Here is a 15,344-nt window from a genome sequence, read left to right on the forward strand (position 1 = left end):
TTGTTTGCTCTTGAAGGTCACAAGAAAACGCTAACCCAACTTATTCTAAATACTACGTTGATCTTTCTTTCATGCGGGGGCTTCGCCCCCGAGCCCCCTTTGTTTGCTCTGAAAGGTCACAAGAAAACGCTATCCCAACTTATTTTAAATACTACGTTAATCTTTCTTTTATGCGGGGGGCTTCGCCCCCCGAGCCCCTCTTTGTTTGCTCTTAAAGGTCACAAGAAAACGCTAACCCAACTAATCTTAAATACTACGTTGATCTTTCTTTCATGCGGTGGGCTTCGCCCCCCGAGCCCCCCTTTGTTTGCTCTGAAAGGTCACAAGAAAACGCTATCCCAACTTATTTTAAATACTACGTTAATCTTTCTTTTATGCGGGGGGCTTCGCCCCCCGAGCCTCCCTTTGTTTGCTCTTAAAGGTCACAAGAAAACGTTAACCCAACTTATCTTAAATACTACGTTAATCTTTCTTTCATGCGGGGGCTTCGCCCCCCGAGCCCCCCTTTGTTTGATCTGAAAGGTCACAAGAAAACGCTATCCCAACTTATTTTAAATACTACGTTAATCTTTCTTTTATGCGGGGGCTTCGCCCCCGAGCCCCCTTTGTTTGCTCTTAAAGGTCACAAGAAAACGCTAACCCAACTTATCTTAAATACTACGTTGATCTTTCTGTCATGCGGGGGCTTCGCCCCCCGAGCCCCCCTTTGTTTGCTCTAAAAAGGTCACAAGAAAACGCTATCCCTACTAATTATAAATACTACGTTGATCTTTCTTTCATGCGGGGGGCTTCGCCCATCGAGCCCCCCTTTTCTTTGCTCTTAAGGATCACAAGAAAACCTTAACCCAACTTATTTTAAATACAACGTTTATCTTTCTTTCTTGCGGGGGGCTTCGCCCCCCGAGTCCCCCTTTGTTTGCTCTGAAAGGTCACAAGAAAACGCTAACCCAACTTATTTAAATACTACGTTGATCTTTCTTTCATGCTTCCCCCCTCGAGCTCCCCCCCCCCTTTTTCTGTTCTTATCTTCCGGCACCATCATCAGGCCTTGAAACCTAATCGTAGTCATAGTTCATTACAAGACTTTTCTAAGAAGCCCAAAAACAGCTATGATACGATGTTCCATCATGTAGTTCCAGTTCATATCTTCCGGCTCCATCATCAGACCTTGAAACCTAATCGTAGTCAAAGTTCATTACAAGACTTTTCTAAGAAGCCCAAAAACAGCTATGATACGATCTTCCATCATGTAGTTCCAGTTCATATCTTCCGGCTCCATCATCAGACCTTGAAACCTAATCGTAGTCAAAGTTCATTACAAGACTTTTCTAAGAAGCCCAAAAACACCTATGACACGATGTTCCATCATGTAGTTCCAGCTCATATCTTCCGGCTCCATCATCAGACCTTGAAACCTAATTGTAGTCAAAGTTCATTACAAGACTTTCCTAAGAAGCCCAAAAACAGCTATGATACGATGTTCCATCATGTAGTTCCAGTTCATATCTTTCGGCTTCATCATCAGACCTTGAAACCTAATTGTAGTCAAAGTTCATTACAAGACTTTTCTAAGAAACCCAAAAACGGCTATGATACGATGTTCCGTCATGTAGTTCCAGTTCATATCTTCCGACTCCATCATCAGATCAGCTCAACAGTACCATATTATTGTATTGTCATCGGAACTACATATAGCTGCCAATTTTCATTACGCTACGATCCTTGGAAGATGGTTAAATTAGCCTCCGCAGATTCCATTACATAGTTAGTTACATACACGACGACCTAATAAAAGCGTGTTAATGAACTTTTCTTTAAATATTTAGTTGCATCAGTATCCACTATAACGTATTTCTGTAAAAGGCCGAAGTACAGCTAGCCTATTGAACTCTAGGCTGCACGTGGAAGGCAGTGATCGCCTGAGCTACTGCCAAGAGCTGTGTCAGGAGAGATGCTGGCGGTGACGGGACTGTTGTGGCACTTTGGGCGGTAGAGGCTAGGGAAGCGAATGTGGTCGTAAATAGGGCTCGAATTTGCTGCCCTATCACTACAACAGTCGCCATGGTAAAGCTTAGGATTCACCGAATCAAAGTTAGTAAAAGCAAATCCACGTGAAGAATGCTTTTTTAGGTAATATTTCGGACTTTTAGCAATCGTCATCGATAAAACCTAGGATTTACCGGCAAATCATACGATTTGCCGTACTTCGGGCTTTTATAGTACGTAGCGTTCAGAACGTGTTTTTCGCAGCGCAGATGGCGCCTGTGCCCTACTAGATTAACGATTAACGGACTCGGAGAAATTTAACGGAAGTTAACGAGTCCGTTAACATTTTTTCAAGTTAACTTAAAAGTTAATCCGTTAATCGAAATGTTAACTTCGTTAATTAACGATTAACGGATTAACGAGTTAATGCCCAGCTATGGTTATAAGTTTGACGTGTCTGTCTGTCTGTCTGTCTGTGTGTGTGTCTGTCTGTGGCATCGTAGCTCCCGAACGGATGAACCGATTTTGATTTAGTTTTTTTCTGTTTAAAATCTGAATTAATCGGGAGTGTTCTTAACCATGTTTCATGAAAATCGGTCCACTATGTCGCGGTCGGGGGTTTTCTCAAAATTTTAATTTTGTGGTTAGGTTGTAATAGGTTAATTAATGAAAAACACGGTTCTACTCATGTTTATTATATGGCTACGTGCTTTCTGTATGTGCTTTTCAAAACTTAAATGATCTTACGAAAGTTTTAATTCTAGAATTATAGTCCCTTTACTTTTTGGCTGCGCTTCGCGCTGGTCCTTTATAGCATCCCTGATATTATTAATTACTAAACATTTAAGACCACAGGTTAGCAATTCACAATTTTTTTAGTCTTGCCCGTTGAAGGGTTAACAAAAATGCAAAAAATATAAAAAGATAATCTTACAGGGTACTTAGTTAAACTTACCTTAAATTTTTCAAACGATGTCAAGTCGTCATGGAAGTCGTCCGCTATCGCTGTTGTCACCACAAATACGAGTAAAATTGCACACTTCATTGTCTGAAATAATATTGTTTCAAAACTATTGATAGTACAAAGGACTCAATATTATGGAAAAAGTAAAAGGTAACGAACTTATATTTTATACACCGTGTTTATTTTTGTTTTCCGTTAAATTCGACACGAAATTAGGTTCGTCATCAGGAATCCTGTATATCGCATTTTGTTAAATTCAAAAATAAAATCTTTTTTCGTTTCCATACATAATAAATGAATTAATTAGTGTGAGAGGACCTTAATCATAATAATAAAGTCAGTGTCAAGTGTGCCGTCAGGCATATATCAAAACAAATAACACTAGATAAACACTAAGAATTGGTAAGGGATGTCACACACGTGTTCAGTAATTAAATTTATTTTTGTAATAATTCGATAACCGTAAGCGTTATATAATAACGCTAGTTTCTTAGATAAATTTGTTGTCTTTGACCTAAAGAACCTTCCCTTAAAGTTAACGGAATTGAATAAAAACACGGTGTCCAGAGTTACGTACATTTGACTAGTAGCCACTGACAATTAAATAGTGACCACTTCGTATCTCAACCTACTCATATATACATGTTTATCTTATGTTCCTTCTCTATTTGTACACTATTAGATAAAATCAAAGATTTCAATAGTAACGATAAGACACTTCATATAATTTACACCTAACATTCTTGTTTGATGCACCTTGGTGGAACGCGACAACAACGCAATTGGTTGATGAGTTCCCTTCTCTTACATACATATTAGTCGCACATACTACACGCTTTGCTCGCATTAGTGTACAACGGTGTGCTGGCACTGGCACTATTTTTATGCGACCGACCGATGCCACGTCTTTACAAAGTAATATATAAAAGTCAATGTTATCCCCTCTATCTCATTTACCTTTGAAAATTCAGATACCTAATGCATTTGTTTCAAGCGTGTAATATATGTAAAATGAATGACGTGTGAACTACCAGGTTTTACGTATTGACATCGGTTTAGAATAATATTGAATGAAATGTTAGTAGAGAATCATGACTACAAGGAAAATTGTTTGGCATCTCTTTGGCATGTAACGTCTTCGTGGAACTGAATAAAAGCTGAAACTAATCCATTATTTGGCTTGTCTTAGTTGTAACTTGTAACAGAACATTTCAATAGTAATCTGTTTTATATACATTAGCTTTTATTTTTTAAAAGATTAGTGACTTACCATTGTTTTTAGGTTTTTTACCTCAAAAATCGGAAGCCTTATAGCCTTACTTTGCTCTTCGTCCGTCCATCCATTTTTCCTTCCGTCCTTTTGTCTTATGAACCTTCCTTGACAAATCAAAGCAACAACAGGATGAATTCTACTAACGAGCTGTTAAACTTTTGTACCTTTTTGGTACGGTACGGAACCCTAAATCATAAGTTTTTAGTATGCCTAGTATATCGACATATTCATTAATTGCCTACAAAGTTATTCAAAGTCGTACTAGCTCAGAACAACTAATAGTCTGATTAATTATTGTATGCAGCTAGGGTACCTAACAGAAACGAGAATAAAATACAATTTGAATAGTCTGATTTTATTTAATGAATTCCAAATGGGAATAACTAATTATTGATTTTACCACTAATTTCCCAGGGGTCTAAATTTTCCAGCAAAGACGACGCGACGTTTATGATTTAAATTATATTTTGATTGCGATGTTACATTTATGAAAATAAAGGTATTTATTTAAAAAAAGGTCGTCAGGTCAACTGAGGTAAAATTTATGGGTCACTGGGTATAAATGCATCTTTTGAAAATATAGTCAACTACATTCCAAGATCCGTGGTCATATTTTGAGCAAGATGGATTGCTGTAGTTTAAAATGTTCTACTTAGAAGATATCTTTAAAGACGCTTTTACCTCAGTTGACTTATACAAACTTCCCCAACTACATTAGGTTCCACATTAATCCACAGTAGGATAAGAAGCGGCACTAGCGATGCCGCAGTTGTTGTTACGGTTCCTCGCCATCTTGATGTAACCGTCCTTGCCCCACCCCTTGCTCCAGGAATTCTTCACGAGCCAGTAGTCTCCGCCGGTTGCGTCGGTTCCGTAGCCCACAATCAAAACCTGTCAAAGTTACTATATTATAAAATTGTAATAAATAAAAGGATTCATTATATAAACGGGGCTTAAATTAACTTTAAAAGATACTAGGTACTTATCACGTTCGAAGACGCGGACGCACGATGACGTCTGTAGATGTATTTGTCCTTTTCTATTGAAATGAAACTAGCTACAGCAAATGTCAAAAACGTCAGCATTGATATTCGACTTATATATCAAAATGTCATAATTACCTAGTTTCTTGGTTGTTTAAAGGGAAATTGGACGAGGACGAAAAGGCTTATGGTCGTGAAGGTACAGGTGAAATAATAGTTAGTGTACGCAGTGGAAATGAGGATATTGCTTAGATAGATGTTACGAAAAATTTGCAAATATGGCTAAGTTTGTAAGTAGTAACAACGAGAATAAAATTCCAAAGGATGATAATGATGATGAACGAATAGCGAAGTGTAGACCCTAAAAACGATTCGTGGATTGTGTAAAAGAGAAAACGAGAAAAAACTTTGGACTTTGGAAAGGAGTGAGTGCTGACAAAGAAGACTGAAAGAGAAAAGACAAAGAAGACCGAAAGAAAAAAAAAAATACTGCGCCGACTTCACACGTCGTGAGATTAGAACAGAAAGAAGACGAGTTCTTCGATACCATGTCGTTAAGCTTACACCGTGATTGAGTTTAAAAGAAGAGCAATCCTTTTCATAATACACTCCATCAGAGTAGTGCTGGAATGCGTGTCCTGCGTCTATGGCTACTGCTATAGGCCCAATGTTTGCTACTGCCTCCTTCAGTTTCTCTTCGTCATTGGGAATCGTCTTGTATCCATTGATTGTAGCGCCAGAATTCTGAGCATTATACCTACGGGATTCAAATTTATTAAACGTACATAATTGGTCCAAAATTGCTGGACATGTTTATATTTTACAAAAGGTTTTTTTTTATTACTGGTTAGCAAGTAAGGAATGGAAGTATGTAAAAGTTACGACGACTGTTCAATCTAGCCACACGTGTGAAAGAGTTGAGATCCGCTGGTGTAATCTCTGAGAGCTTCGCCAACATCGGAAAATCCAAAATCATAAGTTTTACTTGTAGATATATTAAGATGCTCAAGTGAAACCTAAGTGGACGTTGATGGTAATTTGACGCTCGAAACAGTTGAATTTATAATTAGTATAGTGGGAGACTGAGTTTAGTGCCACGAGTATAACACTCTTAGGGCCACTTACACCAATGAAAATGGTGGGTTAACCCTCGGGTTAACTTAACCCACCAATTTCGTTGGTGCAAGTGTGTATATTGGACACTTTTATAGTGTATATCGTTGGCAGATAAAAAGAATCCGTGTTTGAATACATGCTTCAGTGCTACCTGCATTGTCAAAGCGGACCCCAGGACTCCCATGAGCCGTGACGAATGCCGGGATAACGCAAGAAGGATATTGAGTTTTACCTGCATTGATCATTCTTCGCCTCATAAGGATACGAAGCCTCAGTGTCAATCCCACCATTGTCCTTAATGAAGGAGAAGGCACCGTTCATCCACCCGACTGTGCAGCCATGGCATCCGTAGTTGCCCGCACAGTCGACCAGGTTCTGCTCCGATAGGGACGTCAAGCGGTTGTGTTTGATGTAGACCTGCCCTTCGAGAGCGCCCGTCTGTTTACAAAGTCAGTTATCGGAGTTAGAACATTTAATACCTAGTTGACAAAGTTTTAAAGGTTCTAAAGTTAGTGGGCTGCTCATCCAATGTTTGGACATTGTCAGTAGAAAAAAAATGTATTAGTTGTTAAATTGTCTTTTGTCGGTACAGATAATCGTGTTTACTGCTGTATACATACGAAAAAGATGCGAGTAAGATGTCATTACGATATGATACCGATCTGTCAGTGTCTTAAAGTCAAAACGGACCCATCCGATCTATGTCTCTATCGAATATCTATCGAATACCTACTCATTTGACATATATTAAAGTTCGACTAGGACATTTACAGCGTTATAAGATATTGGCTTGAATTTATTTTCTCCTAAGAGTGTGTAATGAGTACTAAAAGTAGTTAAGCAGTTTAGTTTTTAGTTAACTGTCATAGACTTTGACATATTATATTCTAGGTGGTGACGGGTTAAGCATTTCACCACCCCCTTTCTTTCCGTGAGTGTCGTAGAAGTCGACTGTGGGATATGGGTTAAATTGTGGCGTAGGCGAGAGGCTGGCAACCTGTCACTATGTATGTCACAATTTGGATTTCTTTCTACCCCTTTTTGCCAAGAGTGGCGCTGAAACTTAGTAGTTCACGTGCTCTGCCAACCCCTTTATGGGATACAGGCGTGATTATATGTATGTATATTCTAGGTTTGACTCACAGCACTGAAAGCCCAACAGGATCCGCAACTTCCCTGGTCCTTCACGTCCGTCACTGCTCCTTTTACTCGCCAATCCACCTGATCAGGAAGGTTCGAGGCTGCTCTAGTAACACGTGAACTGTGACTTGTGGAATTGTCGCTATGGATTGAACATTAGATTAGTAAGTTTACCCAAAAAGTAGCTTTGGTTGAAACTATCTAACACTTTATTGTCTATGTGTATCGGTGGAGAGCGTGAAGGACTCGATAAGTCGAGATATTTTTTTACTGAAATTAGAATTTAGAACATATCAGTCTTGTGGTTCAATTTTGTTCTATCCGTACGACGGATTTATCAAGTTTTTCATGCCTTGCACCGACATATAATTTTAAAAATCTAGATAGTGGAACACAACATATCAACTTCATTTTAACATGTTTCGGTTAGAAATTTCGAGATGGAATAGTACGCTTATTGTAATGTTTAAGGCAAAGCCTAAGCGTGTCACAGGGGCCCTCAGCAGCTCACCATTGCGCTGGACCATATCGATCTGTCAGTTATTCGCCACTGTAAGTGAAGATTTTTACGATAGTCCGGCAAACTGGCCCTCTAGTCAAAAGTCAATCTTGGACGCTCCGTAGCGTATATTGTAGTTATCTTTCTGTCGCTCTTCCGAATTGGTCTGATAGACTCAGTTGCGTATCGTTCGCTACGGAATGTCAACGATTGTGCTTTTGGCTAGAGGGACTGTGTGCGTAGTCGAATGCACAAACGCGAACGAAACGCTCACGTTTATCTCTTTTGTAGCTATCGATCTCTATCGCTCTGGCGTATTGGGGCCATTTTTAACACGCTTTTATTAGGTCGTCGTGTATGTAACTATGTAATGGAATCTGCGGAGGCTAATTTAACCATCTTCCAAGGATCGTAGCGTAATGAAAATTGGCAGCTATATGTAGTTCCGATGACAATACAATAATATGGTACTGTTGAGCTGATCTGATGATGGAGTCGGAAGATATGAACTGGAACTACATGATGGAACATCGTATCATAGCCGTTTTTGGGTATCTTAGAAAAGTCTTGTAATGAACTTTGACTACAATTAGGTTTCAAGGTCTGATGATGAAGCCGAAAGATATGAACTGGAACTACATGATGGAACATCGTATCATAGCTGTTTTTGGGTTTCTTAGAAAAGTCTTGTAATGAACTTTGACTACGATTAGGTTTCAAGGTCTGATGATGGAGCCGGAAGATATGAACTGGAACTACATGATGGAACATCGTATCATAGCTGTTTTTGGGCTTCTTAGGAAAGTCTTATAATGAACTTTGACTACAATTAGGTTTCAAGGTCTGATGATGGAGCCGGAAGATATGAGCTGGAACTACATGATGGAACATCGTGTCATAGCTGTTTTTGGGCTTCTTAGAAAAGTCTTGTAATGAACTTTGACTACGATTAGGTTTCAAGGTCTGATGATGGAGCCGGAAGATATGAACTGGAACTACATGATGGAACATCGTATCATAGCTGTTTTTGGGCTTCTTAGAAAAGTCTTGTAATGAACTTTGACTACGATTAGGTTTCAAGGTCTGATGATGGAGCCGGAAGATATGAACTGGAACTACATGGTGGAACATCGTATCATAGCTGTTTTTGGGCTTCTTAGAAAAGTCTTGTAATGAACTATGACTACGATTAGGTTTCAAGGCCTGATGATGGTGCCGGAAGATAAGAACAGAAAAAGGGGGGGGGCTCGAGGGGGGAAGCATGAAAGAAAGATCAACGTAGTATTTAAAAAAAGTTGGGTTAGCGTTTTCTTGTGACCTTTCAGAGCAAACAAAGGGGGGCTCGGGGGGCGAAGCCCCCCGCAAGAAAGAAAGATAAACGTTGTATTTAAAATAAGTTGGGTTAAGGTTTTCTTGTGATCCTTAAGAGCAAAGAAAAGGGGGCTCGGGGGCGAAGCCCCCGCATGAAAGAAAATTCAACGTAGTATTTAGAATTAGTAGGGATAGCGTTTTCTTGTGACCTTTCAGAGCAAGCAAAGGGGGGCTCGGGGGCGAAGCCCCCGCATGAAAGAAAGATCAACGTAGTATTTAAGATAAGTTGGGTTAGCGTTTTCTTGTGACCTTTAAGAGCAAACAAAGGGGGGCTCGGGGGGCGAAGCCCCCCGCATAAAAGAAAGATTAACGTAGTATTTAAAATAAGTTGGGATAGCGTTTTATTGTGACCTTTCAGAGCAAACAAAGGGGGGCTCGGGGGGCGAAGCCCACCGCATGAAAGAAAGATCAACGTAGTATTTAAGATAAGTTCGGTTAGCGTTTTCTTGTGACCTTTAAGAGCAAACAAAGGGGGGCTCGGGGGGCGAAGCCCCCGCATAAAAGAAAGATTAACGTAGTATTTAAAATAAGTTGGGATAGCGTTTTCTTGTGACCTTTCAGAGCAAACAAAGGGGGGCTCGGGGGGCGAGGCCCCCCGCATAAAAGAAAGATCAACGTTGTATTTAAAATAAGTTGGGTTAAGTTTTCTTGTGATCCTTAAGAGTAAAGAAAAGGGGGCCTCGGGGGCGAAGCCCTCGCATGAAAGAAAGATCAACGAAGTATTTAGAATAAGTTGGGTTAGCGTTTTCTTGTGAACTTTAAGAGCAAACAAAGGGGGCTCGGGGGGCAAAGCCCCCCGCATGAAAGAAAGATCAACGTAGTATTTAAGATCAGTTGGGTTAGCGTTTTCTTGTGACCTTTAAGAGCAAACAAAGGGGGCTTGGGGGCGAAGCCCCCCGCATAAAATAAAGATTAACGTAGTATTTAAAATAAGTTGGGTTAGCGTTTTCTTGTGACCTTTATGAGCAAACAAAGGGGGGCTCGGAGGGCGAAGCCCCCCGCATAAAAAAAAGACTAACGTAGTATTTAAAATAAGTTGGGTAAGCGTTTTCTTGTGACCTTTCAGAGTAAACAAAGGGGGGCTCGGGGGGCGAAGCCCCCCGCATAAAAGAAAGATCAACGTAGTATTTAGAATAAATTGGTTTAGCGTTTTCTTGTGACCTTTAAGAGCAAACAAAGTGGGGCTCGGGGGGCGAAGCCCCCCGCATGAAAGAAAGATTAACGTAGTATTTAAGATAAGTTGGGTTAGCGTTTTCTTGTGACCTTTAAGAGCAAACAAAGGGGGCTCTGGGGCGAAGCCCCCCGCATAAAAGAAAGATTAACGTAGTATTTAAAATAAGTTGGGTTAGCGTTTTCTTGTGACCTTTAAGAGCAAACAAAGGGGGGCTCGGGGGCGAAGCCCCCCGCATAAAATAAAGATTAACGTAGTATTTAAAATAAGTTGGGTTAGCGTTTTCTTGTGACCTTTAAGAGCAAACAAAGGGGGGCTCGGAGGGCGAAGCCCCCCGCATAAAAGAAAGATTAACGTAGTATTTAAAATAAGTTGGGTAAGCGTTTTCTTGTGACCTTTCAGAGTAAACAAAGGGGGGCTCGGGGGGCGAAGCCCCTCGCATAAAAGAAAGATCAACGTTGTATTTAAAATAAGTTGGGTTAGCGTTTTCTTGTGACCTTTAAGAGCAAACAAAGGGGGGCTCGGGGGGCGAAGCCCCCGCATGAAAGAAAGATCAACGTAGTATTTAGAATAAATTGGTTTAGCGTTTTCTTGTGACCTTTAAGAGCAAACAAAGGTGGGCTCGGGGGGCGAAGCCCCCCGCATGAAAGAAAGATCAACGTAGTATTTAAGATAAGTTGGGTTAGCGTTTTCTTGTGACCTTTAAGAGCAAACAAAGGGGGGCTCGGGGGCCGAAGCCCCCCGCATAAAAGAAAGATTAACGTAGTATTTAAAATAAGTTGGGATAGCGTTTTCTTGTGACCTTTCAGAGCAAACAAAGGGGGGCTCGGGGGGCGAAGCCCCCCGCATAAAAGAAAGATCAACGTTGTATTTAAAATAAGTTGGGTTAAGGTTTTCTTGTGATGCATAGGTCGCAGACATGCCGCTCACGAGCGGAACCTGCCACCCTAAAGACAGCCAGTGGGCGAGGGATTCATGAGAGCGCCCCCGCCCAATACGCTGGCTCTCGAGTTGGAGAGTGCGACCCTTGTGTCCAGGAAGCGCTCCCACAGTGAGGACCGGTCGGCTCATGGCCCGACCTGCGAGGGATTCTGATCCAGGATGGCCGCTGCGGGGCCGCGGATGGACACCGTGGGGTTTAGTGGGTAGGGGGGACTCTTTACAGCCTCGAGCCCCACATAACCGACCGGGTCGCCCACCACCTCAGACCCGGCGGTATGCGTAAACGCATTCCCCACGAAAAAAAAAACAAAAAAAAAGTTTTCTTGTGATCCTTAAGAGTAAAGAAAAGGGGGCCTCGGGGGGCGAAGCCCCCCGCATGAAAGAAAGATCAACGTAGTATTTAGAATAAGTTGGGTTAGCGTTTTCTTGTGACCTTTAAGAGCAAACAAAGGGGGCTCGGGGGCGAAGCCCCCGCATAAAAAAAGATTAACGTAGTATTTAAAATAAGTTGGGTTAGCGTTTTCTTGTTACCTTTCAGAGCAAACAAAGGGGGACTCGGGGGGCGAAGCCCCCCGCATAAAAGAAAGATCAACGTTGTATTTAAAATAAGTTGGGTAATGGTTTTCCTGTGACCCTTAAGAGCAAATAAAGGGGGTCTATCTTTTACGGATAACTTGGTATAAACATTTTTATGATAATACCGTAATAAGAAGGTAGCCGCTGGTGATTATTAAGTAGCAATTAGCAATAAGTACACGTTAAGCCACAAATGGCATGTAAAATCCGCCTACCTACTTGAAATAAATTTATGTATAAATGTTAAAAGTATTTCATTATTAATGACTAAAAAGTATAAAATAAATTACTAGTTTAAAAAACACTATAAAACACGCTTTTATAAATGCACGTAAAAGCCAAAAATAAATTATGGATCGTTCAAGTTGTCTCTATTTGTGAGCTGAAGTTTAAAAACTATGTGCTTTTAATTATAATATTTGATTGTAAAAGCGTGGGGCGCTGGAACAGGAAAGACTTTCTTGTAAACAAATACTAATCCGAACTTCCTGGCGAATGAAGTTGCATAAGAACATAACGTTTACATATGCCGCCTAAGGGTTACCAAAAAGAACCAAAGATATCTCGTCCACGAACAAGAACTTTGCATCCTGTCACTGTAGACACTTTCCCCTTTTGTACTTTGATTACCGGAAAAAAGCGGCGTTCTAAGTGTCGGTGACTGTCGACTCTCCTCGCTACTAGCGCATATTTTGTCTGAGTTCGACAAACTGGTACCTACTTTGAACACTGACTTTTAATTGATTTGACTGTTTAATGTAGAACCTACTAGTCATGCTGCAACTCCAGTTAGTGCGTCAATCTGTGTAACCTCCTTCCCGTAGCATAGCATAATTTGATTTATCAGCAAGTTATACAAAAAGTCTTTCCTGTTCCAGCGCCCCACGCTTTTACAATCAAATATTATAATTAAAAGCACATAGTTTTTAAACTTCAGCTCACAAATAGAGACAACTTGAACGATCCATAATTTATTTTTGGCTTTTACGTGCATTTATAAAAGCGTGTTTTATAGTGTTTTTTAAACTAGTAATTTATTTTTCAAAGTTGTCCACCCCACTTTTTTTTGAATTTGGAATTTTTTATGTGGTTTTCACTCAGAATCGCGAGCTCTTCCAATTCTAATAGGAGAAAAAAAGTGTACCATTTTTTCATATACATTTTGTATGGCGGTAACGGAATGGAAGGTTCGAAAAAATCTATGGAAATCTTGGGACATTTTTTTTCTCCTATCAGGATCGAAAGAGCTCGCGATTCTGAGTATTAATCGCGTAAAAAATACCCATGTTACAAAAAAAGTGGGGTGGACAACTTTGAAAAAAAAATGACCCATTGGCGTGACAGAGCCAGACTACCTTTTTTGCAGCGTTTCGGTGGCGTTTCGCGGCGTAGAAATACCATTCGGCTACGGAGCCTGGTAATCTGTCAGCCGTTTTATGGCGCTCCCACACTGGCTGTTATGTGTGACAGGGACAGCGCAATAGAGCGGTGGCGCGCACCATTACGCGAACTTTACTCACTCAGCATGGTAGATGAGTCCATTCATAATTTGGCTAAACTCTTCATGCTCCATATCGGAGTACTTGTTCACTTTGAGCTTATAGGAGACCAGTCCTAGATCGAACAGCTCGTTGTGTTGGATTATCTTGTATTTGTTCAGAGCGTATATTTCTAGGCGACGCATTTCTTCTACCGCTGACTTGTAAGTCTTGTTGTGCATTTTCTAAAGCAAAACGGCAAGAAGGTGAATAAATTTAAATTAAGTACACTCCATTTCAAATACGAAGGTCCGGTAGCAAATTGAAATGAACACAAGGGCTTGTTTTGTTTGCCTTTTATTATGTCATTAGGAACACTTCAACCTCGCACGCGTTGGTGCAAACTGCATACACAAATAAGGCGTGTAAAAAAAATGCCTTACCAAAAAACAGTGTGGCCAGATATCTACTGTTTTCACGAAGCCTGTTGTTAACGCCTAATGACCGGCTCAGGTGCTGGCCTTCGTATTTGAAATGTAGGTGGCATGCGCAAAAAAAATCGACTGCAAAATTTACCAAAAGCACAAAAACCATACAAAACTTACCTTGAAACCTTCAAACTCCTTTCGGAATAAATCTACCAGAGACATCATGGCTGATGATGACGCGATCACAAAAAGCAGCACGAAGCCACACTTCATTTTGCTTTTGAAAAAAAACAAACTTAGTTTATTAGAAATCAAATTAGAAATTACTTATTAAGTATATTTATGTAAAGAAGTAAAAAAATAACAAGATTATTAATCTTGGTTGTATGCTTGATGCCGTATGATGCCTAAGAGAAAATACCGATCCAGTTGTAAGTAACAGCAAGAGGCAAAAAGTCTGATTAAGATAAATAAAAATTACATTAGTCTAAGCGACGGAATCTAATGATTTTACTAATTGGCTAAACGATTAAAGATTTTCCTCATTTTATAAAGAAATCAAAATTATTAGCAGGTTTAGAATTATAATTTACAGACCTAGAGATTTGTATGGTATTACGGTTCTAAATATAAATTAATCCGTTCGTGGACGCTTCACCAAGACGCTGCAGAAAGTCTAAAAACGTCTAGTGTCCGCGAACGTGTTAATTTGACAACAAGAGTGGTCACTCAGAATCACAACCACCTTATATAGGTACTCGTATGTTTATGTTTCCCTATTTACCTATACAGACAATAGTGCTCTCAAACACATTATGCCTTAGATAAAGCCTTAGTTTGTAATAAAAGGTATGTCGTGTGAACTCATAGGATTCACGTATCTGTATTTATAACATTATAATAATAAATAATGTACGACTACAAAAATCAATTGACATTTTGCATTTGATATTTGCCAGTCGTACATTATCGCTTGTCATGATTTTCGGTGAAGGAAAGCATCGTGCGAAAACCGGACTAATCCCAATAAGGCCTGGTTACCCTTCGGGTAGGAAGGTCTGATGGGAGTCGCTTTCGTAAAACTAGCGCCTTCGCCAAACCTTGGGATTAGTTATGAAAGCGGACCCCAGATTCCCTGCCGTGGCAAACGCCGGGATAACGCAAAGAGGATGATGAAGTGCATCGCCGGCCTTTGACGGTTCGTTCCGTACCCGAAAATGTTATACTAAGCAAAAACTTGGGACCAACGATAAATGGATGCTTAATTGCTTATGCAACTTATGCCAAGAAAGTTGTTTACCACTTTTCCACTCTATGAAATGAAAGGAAATGAAATGAAATGAAATGAAATGATTTATTCACGCATGAATATTTTAAACTCATAAGGTCGAAAAGTGTTAAACCACTTTTTTGGCTG

The 15,344-nt window shown here is 40.2% G+C and overlaps 2 protein-coding genes across 2 annotated transcripts in view; both read right to left on the reverse strand.

The window, feature by feature from the left end:
• LOC125229702 (procathepsin L-like) overlaps nt 1–3,104 on the reverse strand; it is a 28,728-nt gene extending 25,624 nt beyond the window's left edge. Inside the window, exon 1 of the mRNA XM_048134606.1 lies at nt 2,942–3,104. Within this exon, the coding sequence (XP_047990563.1) occupies nt 2,942–3,031 (90 nt within the window). The 5' untranslated portion in view covers nt 3,032–3,104. The remainder of the gene's footprint in view (nt 1–2,941) is intronic.
• Nucleotides 3,105–4,562: 1,458 nt separating this feature from the next.
• On the reverse strand, nt 4,563–14,647 carry LOC125229701 (procathepsin L-like). Its single transcript, XM_048134605.1, has 7 exons — nt 14,525–14,647; nt 14,105–14,204; nt 13,542–13,744; nt 7,466–7,604; nt 6,555–6,760; nt 5,771–5,963; nt 4,563–5,114 (listed from the first exon to the last, which is right to left on the reverse strand). Exons 2-7 carry the CDS (start codon nt 14,198–14,200, stop codon nt 4,950–4,952), a joined length of 1,002 nt encoding a protein of 333 aa, XP_047990562.1. The 5' UTR covers nt 14,201–14,204; nt 14,525–14,647; the 3' UTR covers nt 4,563–4,949.
• Nucleotides 14,648–15,344: the final 697 nt, after the last annotated feature.

Source organism: Leguminivora glycinivorella, chromosome 9 (assembly GCF_023078275.1).
Source record: "Leguminivora glycinivorella isolate SPB_JAAS2020 chromosome 9, LegGlyc_1.1, whole genome shotgun sequence".
Classification (NCBI taxonomy): Eukaryota; Metazoa; Arthropoda; class Insecta; order Lepidoptera; family Tortricidae; genus Leguminivora; species Leguminivora glycinivorella.